The sequence below is a fragment of the Pleurodeles waltl genome, chromosome 11 (genome assembly GCF_031143425.1).
Source record: "Pleurodeles waltl isolate 20211129_DDA chromosome 11, aPleWal1.hap1.20221129, whole genome shotgun sequence".
NCBI classification, from domain to species: domain Eukaryota; kingdom Metazoa; phylum Chordata; class Amphibia; order Caudata; family Salamandridae; genus Pleurodeles; species Pleurodeles waltl.
This window is the reverse complement of record NC_090450.1, coordinates 905060059-905076655: the sequence shown is the minus strand read 5'-3', so window position 1 is coordinate 905076655 and position 16597 is coordinate 905060059. Positions and strand designations below refer to the sequence as shown.

Genomic DNA, 16597 nt, shown 5'->3' with positions numbered 1-16597 from the left:
TTGCCTGTATGTAGGTTTTAGAAAGCTACTAATAGTTTTTTAGTCTTTCTAAATGGTTTAGTTCTGTCTATATAGTACATTAAAGCTCTTTTGATGTCTAATGTATGTAGAGCTCTTTCTGCCACAGAATATGGCTGTGGGAAGAAGACTGGCAGTTCCACTGTTTGATTTATATGAAATCGTGATACAACTTTTGGATTTGTTCTTAGTACAACTTTAGGTTTATGTACTTGGAGGAAAGGTTCATCAAGAGTAAAGGCTTGGATTTCACTTACTCTTCTTAAAGAAGTAATTGCCACTAGGAAGGCAACTTTCCATGTTAGAAATTGAATTTGACACGAGTGCATAGGCTCAAATGATGGTCCCATAAGTCTTGTAAGCACTATGTTTATATTCCAAGAAGGAATTGGTGGTGTTCTGGGTGGAATGATGCGTTTTAATCCTTCCATGAAAGCTTTATGGACAGGAACTCTAAATAAAGAGCTATGTTGTATATTTTGTAAATATGCTAAAATTGCAGTAAGATGTATTTTAATTGAAGAAAATGCTAAATTTGATTTTTGTAAATGAAGTACATAACATACAATATGTTGTATTGACGCTGTAATAGGGTCTATATTTTTAGATTGACAGTAATATACACATCTTTTCCATTTGTTTGCATAGCACTGTCTAGTAGTGGGTTTTCTTGCTTGTTTAATAACTTCCATACATTCTGATGGGAGTTGTAAATATCCAAACTCTATGACCTCAGGAGCCAAATTGCTAGATTGCGTGTCTAGGGATTTGGATGCCTGATTTGACCTTTGTTTTGTTTTTAACAGATCAGGTCTGGATGGGAGTTTGGTACTACCGTTAGATCTAAAAATGTTGTGTACCACGGTTGACGTGCCCATGTTGGTGCTATGAGTATAATGCTGAGTGAAGTTTGACGCAACTTGTTGACTAGAAACGGAAGGAGTGGGAGAGGGGGACAAGCGTATGCAAATAGCCCTGACCAACTGATCCATAGAGCATTGCCCTTGGATAGGGGATGTGGGCGTCTGGATGCGAAGTTTTGGCATTTTGTGTTTTTGCTTGTTGCGAACAGGTCTATGTTTGGTGTTTCCCACTTTTGAAAGTATTGTTGAAGTACTGGAGGATGAACCTCCCATTTGTGAGTTTGTTGGTGATTTCTGCTGAGGATATCTGCCAACTAATTGTCTATCCCTGGAATGTATTGTGCCAATAGATGAATTTGGTTGTAGATTGCCCATTTCCAAATTCTTTGGGCTAGAAGGGACAGTTGGGATGATTGTGTTCCTCCCTGTTTGTTGAGATAATACATGGTTGTCATGTTGTCTGTTTTGATTAGAACATTCTTCTGTGTGAGAAGAGGTTGAAAACCTTTGAGTGCTAGAAAGACAACTAATAACTCCAAGTGGTTTATATATAGCTGTTTGTGTTTGACATCCCATTGCCCTTGAATGTTGTGATTGTTTAGGTGAGCTCCCCAACCAATCATTGATGCACCTGTTGTAATTATGGTCTGAGGCACAGGGTCTTGAAATGACTGCCCCTTGTTTAGATTTGTGGAATTCCACCACTGAAGGGACGAATAAGTTACTTACCTTCGGTGACGCTTTTTCTGGTGGATTCATTAACAACCTGTGGATTCCTCACTAAAAAAATTCTCCCTTCGCGCCAGCTCCAACTGAAATTTTCTTCTAGCTCTGCACGTCGACGATGACGTCACAATTGCCCAACTCCACGCGACGCCGTATGACGTCATCCAGGCAATAAGAAGCCTTCGTCGACGTGCAGACGTCAGTTATCACCATTTTTAACGTGCCTTTGAGGCGAACAGGTGAACATTGACCTTGAATAGAACATAATCACATCAAATGAAGTGAAAACGCAACATTTATTACAATAAAAATAAAAAGAAACTAACAGCAATAACTGTTCCATATGGAACCAAATATGTCAGTCAAGTTCAATCATGTGTACTTGAATTATTAAAACCAGAGAAAGAAACACATATATACATGCTATAACTATATACATGAACCAAGCATATATATATATATATATATATATATATATATATATATATATATATATGGAAAATGTCACTTACCCAGTGTACATCTGTTCGTGGCATGAGACGCTACAGATTCACATGCTGTGAACATCCCGCCATCTAGTGTTGGGCTCGTAGTGTTACAAGTTGTTTTTCTTCGAAGAAGTCTTTTCGAGTCACGAGATCGAGGGACTCCTCCCCTTTCTGCTCCATTGCGCATGGGCGTCGACTCCATCGTAGATTGTTTTCCCCGCAGAGGGTGAGGTAGGAGTTGTGTATATAGTAATAGTGCCCATGCAATGGAGTAAGTATGTATGTACATAATGTGACTAAAAGTGATATATTTATAAATTTACAAGTTTTTTTTTTGTCAACTTAAAACGGCTACAGGCTCCCGGGGAGGTGGGAGGGCGCATGTGAATCTGCAGCGTCTCATGCCACGAACAGATGTACACTGGGTAAGTGACATTTTCCTTTCAATGGCATGTGTAGCTGCAGATACACATGGTGTGCATAGACTAGTAAGCAGTTATCTCCCCAAAAGCGGTGGTTTAGCCTGTAGGAGTTGAAGTTGTTTGAAATAATGTCCTTAATACTGCTTGTCCTACTGTGGCTTGCTGTGTTGTTAACACATCCACGCAGTAATGCTTGGTAAATGTATGAGGCGTAGACCATGTGGCTGCCTTACAGATTTCAGTCATTGGTATGTTTCCTAGAAATGCCATGGTGGCACCCTTCTTTCTAGTGGAGTGTGCCTTTGGTGTAATAGGCAGTTCTCTTTTTGCTTTTATGTAACAGGTTTGAATGCATTTAACTACCCATCTGGCAATGCCTTGTTTGGATATTGGATTCCCTGTATGAGGTTTTTGGAAAGCAACAAACAATTGTTTTGTTTTGCGAATTTGTTTGGTTCTATCAATGTAGTACATTAGTGCCCTTTTGATGTCTAATGTATGTAATGCTCTCTCAGTTACAGAATCAGGTTCTGGAAAGAACACTGGGAGTTCCACTGTTTGATTTAAGTGGAACGGTGATATGACTTTAGGTAAGAATTTAGGATTTGTGCGTAGAACTACTTTATGTTTGTGTATCTGTATAAAGGGTTCTTGTATGGTAAAGGCTTGTATTTCACTTACTCTTCTGAGAGATGTGATAGCTATTAGAAAGGCTACTTTCCATGTTAAGTACTGTATCTCACTTGAGTGCATGGGTTCAAATGGTGGACCCATGAGTCGTGTTAATACGATGTTGAGGTTCCACGAAGGAACTGGTGGTGTTCTTGGTGGGATAATCCTTTTCAGACCCTCCATAAAAGCTTTTATGACTGGGATTCTAAATTATGACGTTGAATGCGTAAATTGCAGATAAGCCGAAATTGCTGTCAGATGTATTTTAATGGATGAAAAAGCTAACTTGGACTTTTGTAAGTGTAGTAGGTAGCTTACGATGTTATTTGCAGATGCGTGTAATGGTTGGATTTGATTATTATGGCAGTAATAAACAAATCTTTTCCACTTATTTGCGTAGCAATGTCTTGTAGTTGGTTTCCTAGCCTGTTTTATGACCTCCATGCATTCTTGTGTAAGGTCTAGATGTCCGAATTCTAAGATTTCAGGAGCCAAATTGCTAGATTGAGCGATGCTGGATTTGGGTGTCTGATCTGTTGTTTGTGTTGAGTTAACAGATCTGGTCTGTTTGGCAGTTTGATATGAGGCACTACTGACAGGTCTAGTAGTGTTGTGTACCAAGGTTGTCGTGCCCAAGTTGGTGCTATCAGTATTAGTTTGAGTTTGTTTTGACTCAATTTGTTTACCAGATACGGAAGGAGTGGGAGAGGGGTAAAAGCGTATGCAAATATCCCTGACCAACTCATCCATAACGCATTGCCTTGAGAGTGAACCTGTGGGTACCTGGATGCAAAGTTTTGGCATTTTGCGTTTCCTTTTGTTGCGAATAGGTCTATTTGCAGTGTTCCCCATCTTTGGAAGTAAGTTTGTAGTATCTGGGGATGAATTTCCCATTCGTGGATCTGTTGGTGATCCCGAGAGAGATTGTCGGCTAACTGGTTTTGAATTCCTGTTATGAATTGCGCTATTAGGCGAATGTGGTTGTGAATTGCCCAATGCCATATCTTTTGAGCTAAGAGACACAATTGGGTTGAGTGTGTCCCTCCTTGTTTGTTCAGATAATACATTGTTGTCATGTTGTCTGTTTTGACAAGAATGTGTTTGTGGGTTATTAGTGGTTGAAATGCTTTCAACGCTAGAAATACTGCTAGTAGTTCTAAGTGATTTATATGAAGTTGTTTCTGTTGAGTGTCCCATTGTCCCTGGATGCTGTGTTGGTTGAGGTGTGCTCCCCACCCTACCATGGAAGCATCTGTTGTTGTCACGTATTGAGGCACTGGGTCTTGGAAAGGCCGCCCTTGGTTTAAATTTATAGTATTCCACCATTGAAGCGAGGTGTATGGTTGGCGGTCTATCACCACTAGATCTTGAAGTTGACCCTATGCTTGTGACCATTGTGATGCTAGGCACTGTTGTAAGGGCCGCATGTGTAATCTTGCGTTTGGGACAATGGCTATGCATGAGGACATCATGCCTAGTAGTTTCATCACTAATTTTACCTGGAACCTTTGGTTTGGGTGCATGGCCTGTATTACGTTTTGGAATGCCTGTACCCTTTGTGGACTTGGAGTGGCAATCCCTTCTTTTGTGTTGATTGTTGCTCCCAAGTACTGTTGTATTTGACACGACTGTAGGTGTGATTTTTGGTAGTTGAGTGAGAACCCTAGCTTGTGAAGGGTTTCTATAACGTATCTTGTGTGTTGAGAACACCGTTCTTGCGTACTGGTTTTGATTAACCAATCGTCCAGATACGGGAACACATGTATTTGCTGTCTTCTGATATGGGCTGCCACTACGGCAAGGCATTTTGTAAAGACTCTTGGCGCTTTTGTTATTCCGAATGGCAACACTTTGAATTGGTAATGTACCCCTTGGATTACAAACCTTAAGTATTTTCTGTGGGAAGGATGTATGGGTATATGGAAATACGCATCCTTGAGGTCTAATGTCATCATGTAGTCTTGTTGTTTGAGCAAGGGGATTACGTCTTGAAGTGTCACCATGTGAAAGTGATCTGATTTGATGTAATAATTTAGTGTTCTGAGATCTAAGATGGGTCTTAGAGTTTTGTCTTTTTTGGGTATGAGAAAGTACAGGGAGTAAACACCCGTTCCTTTCTGATGATTGGGTACTAGTTCTATTGCATCTTTTTGCAACAACGCTTGGACCTCCAGCTGTAATAGCTCCATGTGTTGTTTGGACATGTTGTGTGTTCTTGGTGGCACATTTGGTGGAAATTGTAGGAATTCTATGCAATAACCATGTTGGATAATGGCTAGGACCCACGTGTCTGTTATTTCCTCCCAGTTTTTGTAAAAATCTGTTAGTCTCCCCCCCACTGGTGTTATGTGTTGGGGATCTGTGACACTGAAGTCACTGTTTATTTTGAGGGGTCTTGGGACTTTGGAACTTTCCTCTAGTTTTAGGGAACTGTCCCCCTCTGAATTGTCCCTGAAAACTACCCCTCTGATACTGGCTCTGGTATGTGGGTCTGGTTTGTGAGGTTGAGGGTTCTGTGTTTTGTCCTCGAAACCCCCCTCTAAACTGTGTTTTCCGAAATGTGCCTCTGCCCTGTGGGTAGTAGAGCGCGCCCATGGCCTTGGCAGTATCTGTGTCCTTATTAAGTTTCTCGATAGCAGTGTCCACTTCCGGCCCAAACAACTGCTGTCCGTTAAAAGGTATATTAAGCACCGCCTGTTGAATTTCGGGCTTGAATCCTGAGGTGCGTAGCCATGCGTGTCTCCGTATGGTGACCGCTGTATTTACAGTTCTTGCAGCTGTGTCTGCTGCATCCATTGCCGACCGTATCTGGTTATTAGAGATACTTTGGCCCTCTTCCACCACTTGTTGTGCACGCTTTTGGAACTCTTTGGGTAGATGTTCTATGAAGTGTTGCATTTCGTCCCAATGAGCTCTATCATATCTAGATAGCAAGGCCTGTGAATTGGCAATGCGCCATTGGTTGGCTGCTTGTGCCGCAACTCTTTTCCCTGCTGCGTTGAACTTGCGACTTTCCTTGTCGGGTGGCGGAGCATCTCCCGAGGTGTGTGAGTTCGCCCTTGTGCGAGCTGCACCTACTACCACTGAGTCCGGTGTCAATTGCTGCCTGATGTACACAGGGTCTGTTGGGGGAGGTTTGTACTTTTTCTCCACCCTAGGAGTGATGGCCCTGCCTTTCACAGGCTCTTGAAATACTTGCTTTGCGTGTTTCAACATTCCTGCTAACACAGGAAGACTCTGGCACTGACTATGTGTGGACGACAGAGTATTAAACAAAAAGTCATCTTCATTTGGTTCTGCATGCAGGGTGACATTGTGAAATGCGGCTGCTCTGGACACCACCTGTGTGTAAGCAGTAATGTCTTCAGGTGGTGATGGTCTTGCTGGATAACAGTCGGGGCTGTTGTCTGATACAGGTGCATCATAAAGATCCCATGCATCAGGATCATCTTGGCTCATCCCTGTGTGCGTTGGAGACTGCATCATCGGTGGAGTAGTCATTGGTGATGGTTGTGGTGGGCGATGTGGTGATGGTGGCAGAGTTGTTTTGCCACCTTTGCCTGTGGTTGTTTGTCTTTATCTTGGAAAGGAAGTTTCCTTTTCATTCGGATTGGAGGGAGAGTTCCGATTTTTCCGGTCTCCTTTCGAATGTGGAGCCTTCTCTGTGTGTAATCTGGCTCCCCTGCTTCTAGCTCTTGTCCGAATTTGTGTCCTTGCATTTGTGAGGACAGGCCTTGTTCCTCAGTGTAGGAACTTGGTTTCGGCTCCGAAGCCGGATGTTTCGGTATCAAAACCTTTTCAACCGTCTTTTTCGGCACCGAAGACACTTTTTTGGCTTTCGGTGTTCCGATATCTTGGTGCAGACTCATTTCGGTGCCGGTATCTCAATGTCGAGATTGCTCTGACTCGGTGTCTCGGGGCAGAGTCTGTTCTGTGCCGGTATCTCGACCGGAGTCGGATGACTTAGACACATGCGTGCCCTTTTTCGGTGCCAATGGTCGGTCCCCTATTTTTCGGGTTAAGCCATGGCCTGCTGGTGGTGGCGTCCCCTGGGCATTAGTGATTTTTCCGTGAGTTTTGGCAAGGGGTGTTTTACTCACGGTTTTCGGCGTCTGTTCTGTTTCAGCCTCGTCCGAGTCAGCAATGGAGAAGGTTTCTTCTTCTTCTTCCAAGTGTTGTTGTCCTGCCGGCGCCGACGCCATTTGGAGTCTTCTTGCTCTTCGGTCTCTTAACGTCTTCCTCGACCGAAACGCTCGACAGGCCTCACAGGTATCCTCTTTGTGTTCGGGAGACAAACACAAATTACAGACCAGATGCTGATCTGTATAAAGATACTTGTTGTGACATTCGGGGCAGAAGCGGAATGGGGTCCGTTCTATTAGCCTTTAAAACGCACGCGGTCAGGCCGACCAGGCCCCGCCGGGGAATCGAAAACCCGAAGGGCCACCGGAGCTCTTCAAAATTCGGTGTCGATCTGTTGTAACTAACCCGATACCGAACGCAAACAATACCTTCGATTTTTCCGAGATTTAACTAACTTTCCGAACCGAAACACAGAGCGAAAAGGAACACGTCCGAACCCGATGGTGGAAAGAAAACAATCTAAGATGGAGTCGACGGCAATGCGCAATGGAGCCGAAAGGGGAGGAGTCCCTCGATCTCATGACTCGAAAAGACTTCTTCGAAGAAAAACAACTTGTAACACTCCGAGCCCAACACTAGATGGCGGGTTGTGCACAGCATGTGTATCTGCAGCTACACATGCCATCGAACATATATATAAGCATATGGTGTCATATTTGTTCCTCAACACCAATTACATAACAAGAGTTTAAAATTAGCTTGCTACACTTTTTGAAAAGTACGAATGGTTTATTATTAATCTTTGGCTGCAAAGAAATAAATGTAATGGCTGTGACGACAACAGAAAACATTCAGCTAAGTTGCCAGCCCTTACAAAAATACTTTGACTCCTGGTTGTTGTTGGTTCAGATAATTACACCATTTTTCAATAAGCTTCAACATCACTACCACAAACAACTGCATGTGACCATTTCTCAAACAGCAGTCTTATGTACCATATAATTCCTAATTTATAAAACTTACTTGTGAAAATGTTCGTGGATTAAATTCCTTTGCATTCGGATTAAGGGTCGATTTCATAATTTGCCTGGACATTAGTACAAAAAAGATATTCATGTTAACATCATAAATGTAAAGCACAAAGGCATCAAGACAATATGTTGATTTGATAACTTACCAAGAATTTTAGAGCACTGCGAAACATACCATATGTTTGAGAAACATGACAAGTTTGCAATACTTTAACAAATAAATGCAAATAATGTACTTATATTGTATATCAGCAAATGCTGACCATTTCATGAAACTGATACAGTGTGGGTTAAAGGCAGAGGAATTAGTTAGTTACTTGGTCATTATCTCCACACGATTAATTAGGACAATACATGTTTTCACACTCTCCTGGCAGGTATTGGCATCTGACACACGAAAGGTAAATGCACTGAGCAAGGCTATGTTTGCATCCAGCAGCACTGCTATGTCAAAAGGTTGCCACAGAGTTCAATATTAGCATTCCTTACTAAGTTAAAAGAACACATTAAAACTTAAGAATATAGGGAAGTGATTGTGGGATATTAGGCTCCATGCACAGTACTATTAAAATATTCAAAAGTTTAAATAGTTGAACCATCTCTCGTGGATATCTATGGCCATTTTAAAATTCTCAATATGATCTAATGCTTTTTGGCACCAAAGGGGGCTTTGAAAACACTGCTCAACAGTACCCAGTCCTGTCCCAGCGACAAGTGACTCACCTCAAGAAACTGTGCCCGACTCAGAGCTTTGGAAAACCTTCTGTAGCAGTGTGATTGAGAAGAACAAGTTACTTACCTTCAGTAACAAACTATCTGGTAAAAACTATCTAGCCGCAGAATCCTTACATTACAATTTTCCCCAGGTGTTAGACTGAATCCTGAAAATCTTGAGTAGTACCTCTGTGCGCCGACAGATGGCAGCAATCAGCTCGTCAGCGTAGTCTGCGCTGAAAGGGATGTGCTTGGTGTCTATATAAGCGCCACCCAGCGCACAGACATCAGTTTTTTTACGTCACTATTTCCACACAAGAAGCAAGGAGACATGCCAGAAGGCAGATCGACCAGTAAGCAGATAGTAAGGGCCTTCAGGGACCTTTTCAGTAAAGGAACCAGGCTGCTGAATGGAGAGGATCGCTAAGGAATCTGCAGCTAGTGACCAGGTAAGGTGTTACCAAAGGTGAGCAACTTTTTCGTCTGATAAAGACGTCTAGCCACAGGTTCCTTACTTCAGAATAGATACCAAAGCAATAACTCTCCGGAGGTGGATCTGTGAACTGGTTCAGAGCACAAAGTCCTGGAAAACCAAACAGACAAAGTGACCATCACAACAGACTTGACTTTCAAGGCAGAAGTGTTTCGTAAACATGTGCAAGGATGCCTAAGGTAGCAGCCTGACAGATGTCCAGGATAGAGACTCCAAGGACTAAAACAGTGGTCACAGCTTTGGCTTGGGTAGAATGAGTCATCAGGAGGTTGCTTCTTGGCCAATGCTTAGCAGATCTTAATGCAGAGTACAATCCATCTGGACATGGTTCTTTTTTGCACTGTTCTCCCCCATTCTTCGCACTGGTGAACACCACAAAGGGCTGATCAACTACTCAATGTTCTTTGGTCTGATCAACATAGTAGGCCAATGCTCTTTTCGGTGGAGTCTGTCTTCGTCCTTGGAGGGGTGTGGTGGAGCAAAGAAGGGAGGCAGTATGGTACTCAGGCTGACATGGAAAGGTATCAATACCTTCAGTAGGAAAAAGGTATAGGTGTGACAAACCAGTTTATCTGGGAAGGAGCTGGTATAAGGAAGTTGCATATACAGAGCTTATAACTCACTGACCTTCCTGGCCGATATCATGGCCACGAAGAAACTTGTCTTCAGTGTCAGGAGTCAGAGGACAACTATGCATGGGTATGACAGAAAACATATCAGGTAGATCAACACCATATTAAGATCCCATTGGAGCATAACATAAGGCTTTGGAAGAAACATGTGTTAAAGAACTTTCAGGAAATGTGTCACAACAGGTGATTTTAGCAAGAAGGGTTGATCGGCAACTGCAAAAAAGCTGATAAGGCAAAAAATACCCATTAACTGTGCTTCGGGCCAGGGCTTGTTAGTATGAGGGTAGAACAAACACCACCACTTCAGACAAGGGTGTAGACAGTGGATATGTTTCACAGCGCAGTCAGCAATAAACTTGGTCAAACGCAGGCATATACAGTCTTTGCTGAAGCACATCTGGCTCCCTTTTGTCCAAAGTTATGGCTTATCATTGGGGCAGGTGGTGCCTGATCCAGCTGCCAAACGGTTGCTGTTGATGTTGTGAGGGCACATAAGAGGCTCTGCAGATCTCTGGCCTTGGATCCCATGAGGCTTGTGGAAGCTGCTTCCTCTGCCATGAAAGGACTGGGGAATTGTAAAGAAATGGCTCCCTGTTGCAGTTACCCCCCACTTTTTGCCTGATACTGATGCTGACTTGACTGAGAAGTGTGCTGGGACCCTGCTAACCAGGCCCCAGCACCAGTGTTCCTTCACCTAAAATGTACCATTGTATCCACAATTGGCACACCCTGGCATTCAGATAAGTCCCTTGTAACTGGTACTTCTAGTACCAAGGGCCCTGATGCCAAGGAAGGTCTCTAAGGGCTGCAGCATGTCTTATGCCACCCTGGAGACCTCTCACTCAGCACAGACACACTGCTTACCAGCTTGTGTGTGCTAGTGAGGACAAAACGAGTAAGTCGACATGGCACTCCCCTCAGGGTGCCATGCCAGCCTCTCACTGCCTATGCAGTATAGGTAAGACACCCCTCTAGCAGGCCTTACAGCCCTAAGGCAGGGTGCACTATACCATAGGTGAGGGTACCAGTGCATGAGCATGGTACCCCTACAGTGTCTAAACAAAACCTTAGACATTGTAAGTGCAGGGTAGCCATAAGAGTATATGGTCTGGGAGTCTGTCAAACACGAACTCCACAGCACCATAATGGCTACACTGAAAACTGGGAAGTTTGGTATCAAACTTCTCAGCACAATAAATGCACACTGATGCCAGTGTACATTTTATTGTAAAATACACCACAGAGGGCACCTTAGAGGTGCCCCCTGAAACTTAACCGACTATCTGTGTAGGCTGACTAGTTTTAGCAGCCTGCCACAAACCGAGACATGTTGCTGGCCCCATGGGGAGAGTGCCTTTGTCACTCTGAGGCCAGTAACAAAGCCTGCACTGGGTGGAGATGCTAACACCTCTCCCAGGCAGGAATTGTCACACCTGGCGGTGAGCCTCAAAGGCTCACCTCCTTTGTGCCAACCCAGCAGGACACTCCAGCTAGTGGAGTTGCCCGCCCCCTCCGGCCAGGCCTCACTTTTGGCGGCAAGGCCGGAGAAAATAATGAGAATAACAAGGAGGAGTCACTGGCCAGTCAGGACAGCCCCTAAGGTGTCCTGAGCTGAGGTGACTCTAACTTTTAGAAATCCTCCATCTTGCAGATGGAGGATTCCCCCAATAGGGTTAGGATTGTGACCCCCTCCCCTTGGGAGGAGGCACAAAGAGGGTGTACCCACCCTCAGGGCTAGTAGCCATTGGCTACTAACCCCCCAGACCTAAACACGCCCTTAAATTTAGTATTTAAGGGCTACCCTGAACCCTAGAAAATTAGATTCCTGCAACTACAAGAAGAAGGACTGCCCAGCTGAAAACCCCTGCAGCGGAAGACCAGAAGACGACAACTGCCTTGGCTCCAGAAACTCACCGGCCTGTCTCCTGCCTTCCAAAGATCCTGCTCCAGCGACGCCTTCCGAAGGGACCAGCGACCTCGACATCCTCTGAGGACTGCCCCTGCTTCGAAAAGACAAGAAACTCCCGAGGACAGCGGACCTGCTCCAAGAAAAGCTGCAACTTTGTTTCCAGCAGCTTTAAAGAACCCTGCAAGCTCCCCGCAAGAAGCGTGAGACTTGCAACACTGCACCCGGCGACCCCGACTCGGCTGGTGGAGATCCGACACCTCAGGAGGGACCCCAGGACTACTCTGATACTGTGAGTACCAAAACCTGTCCCCCCTGAGCCCCCACAGCGCCGCCTGCAGAGGGAATCCCGAGGCTTCCCCTGACCGCGACTCTCTGAAACCTAAGTCCCGACACCTGGGAGAGACCCTGCACCCGCAGCCCCCAGGACCTGAAGGACCGGACTTTCACTGGAGGAGTGACCCCCAGGAGTCCCTCTCCCTTGCCCAAGTGGAGGTTTCCCCGAGGAACCCCCCCCTTGCCTGCCTGCAGCGCTGAAGAGATCCCGAGATCTCTCATAGACTAACATTGCGAACCCGACGCTTGTTTCTACACCGCACCCGGCCGCCCCCGCGCTGCTGAGGGTGAAATTTCTGTGTGGACTTGTGTCCCCCCCCCGGTGCCCTACAAAACCCCACTGGTCTGCCCTCCGAAGACGCGGGTACGTACCTGCAAGCAGACCGGAACCGGGGCACCCCCTTCTCTCCATTCTAGCCTATGTGTTTTGGGCACCACTTTGAACTCTGCACCTGACCGGCCCTGAGCTGCTGGTGTGGTGACTTTGGGGTTGCTCTGAACCCCCAACGGTGGGCTACCTTGGACCAAGAACTGAACCCTGTAAGTGTCTTACTTACCTGGTAAAACTAACAAATACTTACCTCCCCTAGGAACTGTGAAAATTGCACTAAGTGTCCACTTTTAAAACAGCTATTTGTGAATAACTTGAAAAGTATACATGCAATTTTTATGATTTGAAGTTCCTAAAGTACTTACCTGCAATACCTTTCGAATGAGCTATTACCTGTAGAATTGGAACCTGTGGTTCTTAAAATAAACTAAGAAAAGATATTTTTCTATATAAAAACCTATTGGCTGGATTTGTCTCTGAGTGTGTGTACCTCATTTATTGTCTATGTGTATGTACAACAAATGCTTAACACTACTCCTTGGATAAGCCTACTGCTCGACCACACTACCGCAAAATAGAGCATTAGTATTATCTATTTTTACCACTATTTTACCTCTAAGGGGAACCCTTGGACTCTGTGCATGCTATTCCTTACTTTGAAATAGCACATACAGAGCCAACTTCCTACATTGGTGGATCAGCGGTGGGGTACAAGACTTTGCATTTGCTGGACTACTCAGCCAATACCTGATCACACGACAAATTCCAAAATTGTCATTAGAAATTGATTTTTGCAATTTGAAAAGTTTTCTAAATTCTTAAAAGACCTGCTAGGGCCTTGTGTTAGATCCTGTTTAGCATTTCTTTTAGAGTTTAAAAGTTTGTAAAAGTTTGAATTAGATTCTAGAACCAGTTTTAGTTTCTTAAAAAGTATTCCAACTTTTAGAAGCATAATGTCTAGCACAGATGTGAATGTGGTGGAACTCGACACCACACCTTACCTCCATCTTAAGATGAGGGAGCTAAGGTCACTCTGTAAAATAAAGAAAATAACAATGGGCCCCAAACCTACCAAAATACAGCTCCAGGAGCTTTTGGCAGAGTTTGAAAAGGCCAACCCCTCTGAGGGTGGCAACTCAGAGGAAGAGGATAGTGACTTGGAGGACAATTCCCCCCTACCAGTCCTATCTAGGGAGAACAGGGTCCCTCAAACCCTGACTCCAAAAATAATAGTCAGAGATGCTGGTTCCCTCACAGGAGAGACCAACACCTCTGAAATCACTGAGGATAACCCCAGTGAAGAGGACATCCAGTTAGCCAGGATGGCCAAAAGATTGGCTTTGGAAAAGCAGCTCCTAGCCATAGAAAGGGAAAGAAAAGAGATGGGCCTAGGTCCCATCAATGGTGGCAGCAACTTAAATAGGGTCAGAGATTCTCCTGACATCCTAAAAATCCCCAAAGGGATTGTAACAAAATATGAAGATGGTGATGACATCACCAAATGGTTCACAGCTTTTGAGAGGGCTTGTGTAACCAGAAAAGTAAACAGATCTCACTGGGGTGCTCTCCTTTGGGAAATGTTCACTGGAAAGTGTAGGGATAGACTCCTCACACTCTCTGGAAAAGATGCAGAATCTTATGACCTCATGAAGGGTACCCTGATTGAGGGCTTTGGATTCTCCACTGAGGAGTATAGAATTAGATTCAGGGGGGCTCAAAAATCCTCGAGCCAGACCTGGGTTGATTTTGTAGACTACTCAGTCAAAACACTGGATGGTTGGTTAACTGGAAATGAAGTGTGTAACTATGTTGGGCTTTATAATTTGTTTATGAAAGAACACATTTTAAGTAACTGCTTCAATGAAAAGTTGCATCAGTATCTGGTAGACCTAGGTCCAATTTCTCCCCAAGAATTGGGAAAGAAGGCAGACCACTGGGTCAAGACTAGGGTAACCAAAACTTCCACTGGGGGTGACCAAAAGAAAGGGGTTACAAAAACTCCCCAGGAGAAAGTGGGTGACACTAGAAACAAAGAAAAAGAGTCCTCTGTAGGCCCCCAAAAACCAGAACAGGTGGGTGGGCCCCAAGACACAACCCAAAACAAAGGTGGGTACCAGGGTAAGAACTGGGATGCCACTAAGGCATGGTGCCACAACTGTAAACAGTCTGGGCACCACACCAAGGACACTTCTTGTCCCAAAAACAAACCCCAGAACAAGATTCCAGGGGTAACCAGTGTAGCCATGGGAGATGACTCCTCAGATGAGGAGGTCTTCATAGCCTTCAACTGGAAACAGGGCCCAACAGGTGAGTTGGAGATTCCAGAGGGAAGTAGACACTTCCACCACCTACTGGTGAATGGAATCCCAACCACTGCCCTGAGAGACACTTGTGCCAGTCACACTATTGTGCATGACAGGCTGGTGCTCTCAAACCAGTACATCCCAGGTGAGACTGCCAGGGTAAGAGTTAGCCTAGACAGGGTCACTAAGAGACCTGTGGCTTTAGTGCCCATAGAAGTGGGTGGCACTCTTAGCTGGAGAAGGGTAGTAGTCAGTACAGACCTCCCCCTTGATTGTCTCCTTGGAAATGACTACCCAGAGGTTAGTCAGAGCCCAAGAGAGGAACTGGTCCAGTGCCAGTCCTCTCCCAAGGATTCTGGAAGTCCTGCCTCTGCAGTAAATGCAAGCAGACCCCAGAAGAAGAAGAAAAGAAAACAGAGTAGGAAGGGTGGACAACCTTTAGCCAAGGTTACAGCAAGCCAAGGAGATTCTGCTCCAGTAGGGGAGAACTCCAAAAATGGCCCTGATAAAGTCCAACCTGACCCACAAGAAGTCCTGGCTAGTCAGGCAACTGTTAAACCTGAGTGGGTGGCTCCTCAGCTAACAGAAGAAAGAGTGGAAGAAGGGTGTTTACTACAAGATGTGGTAACCCCCCACTCTAATACAGCAGACAGGCAACCTGAACCCAAAGAAGCCTGTAACTTAGCCCCTTCCCTTTTAGGTGAAGAGCTAAAGGTGTGGTTCTGGGCACTGACAGCTGTCAGTGGCCTCTGCTGGGTGTTAGCCTTTATGGCTGCACTATCCTTGGCATGGTGGTCTGACCCCATGCCAAATAACAAGTTAGGCCCCCTGACCCTGTTGGTCATGGTGGGGTTACTCCAGCTCTGGGTAACCTCTTTGGGTAAGCTAGGGGTGACCCTGGCTAAGATAAGATTAGCAGAGGTGGATACCTCTGACCTCAAAATAGAGAGAATGGGTGAAGACATAAAAAGCACAGACAAGAGGCAGTTCAGACTAGGTCCTATCACTGTGGAAGTGGGTCAGTTCCCCAGAGGGAATGACCTGAACAGGAGGATGTAAGGCAGAGTAGGCCCTGCAACAAACCAGCCATTTCCTCTACTCTTCCTCGCCTGACAGACTAGGAAGACTCTTCCAGCGTTGGCTGAGTCTCCTGGCCTGTGGGCTGGGGGGGGCTTGTGTAAAGAAATGGCTCCCTGTTGCAGTTACCCCCCACTTTTTGCCTGATACTGATGCTGACTTGACTGAGAAGTGTGCTGGGACCCTGCTAACCAGGCCCCAGCACCAGTGTTCCTTCACCTAAAATGTACCATTGTATCCACAATTGGCACACCCTGGCATTCAGATAAGTCCCTTGTAACTGGTACTTCTAGTACCAAGGGCCCTGATGCCAAGGAAGGTCTCTAAGGGCTGCAGCATGTCTTATGCCACCCTGGAGACCTCTCACTCAGCACAGACACACTGCTTACCAGCTTGTGTGTGCTAGTGAGGACAAAACGAGTAAGTCGACATGGCACTCCCCTCAGGGTGCCATGCCAGCCTCTCACTGCCTATGCAGTATAGGTAAGACACCCCTCTAGCA

The 16597-nt window shown here is 45.2% G+C and overlaps 1 protein-coding gene across 11 annotated transcripts in view; it reads right to left on the bottom strand.

Annotated features, from left to right (window-relative positions):
• The window catches only part of ATXN2 (ataxin 2), a 1121476-nt gene that overhangs the window by 498827 nt on the left and 606052 nt on the right, over window positions 1-16597 (bottom strand). For all 11 annotated transcript variants that reach the window (XM_069214846.1, XM_069214840.1, XM_069214837.1 and 8 more), the window contains one exon: window positions 8296-8359. In XM_069214846.1, the coding sequence (XP_069070947.1) occupies window positions 8296-8359 (64 nt within the window). The remainder of the gene's footprint in view (window positions 1-8295; window positions 8360-16597) is intronic.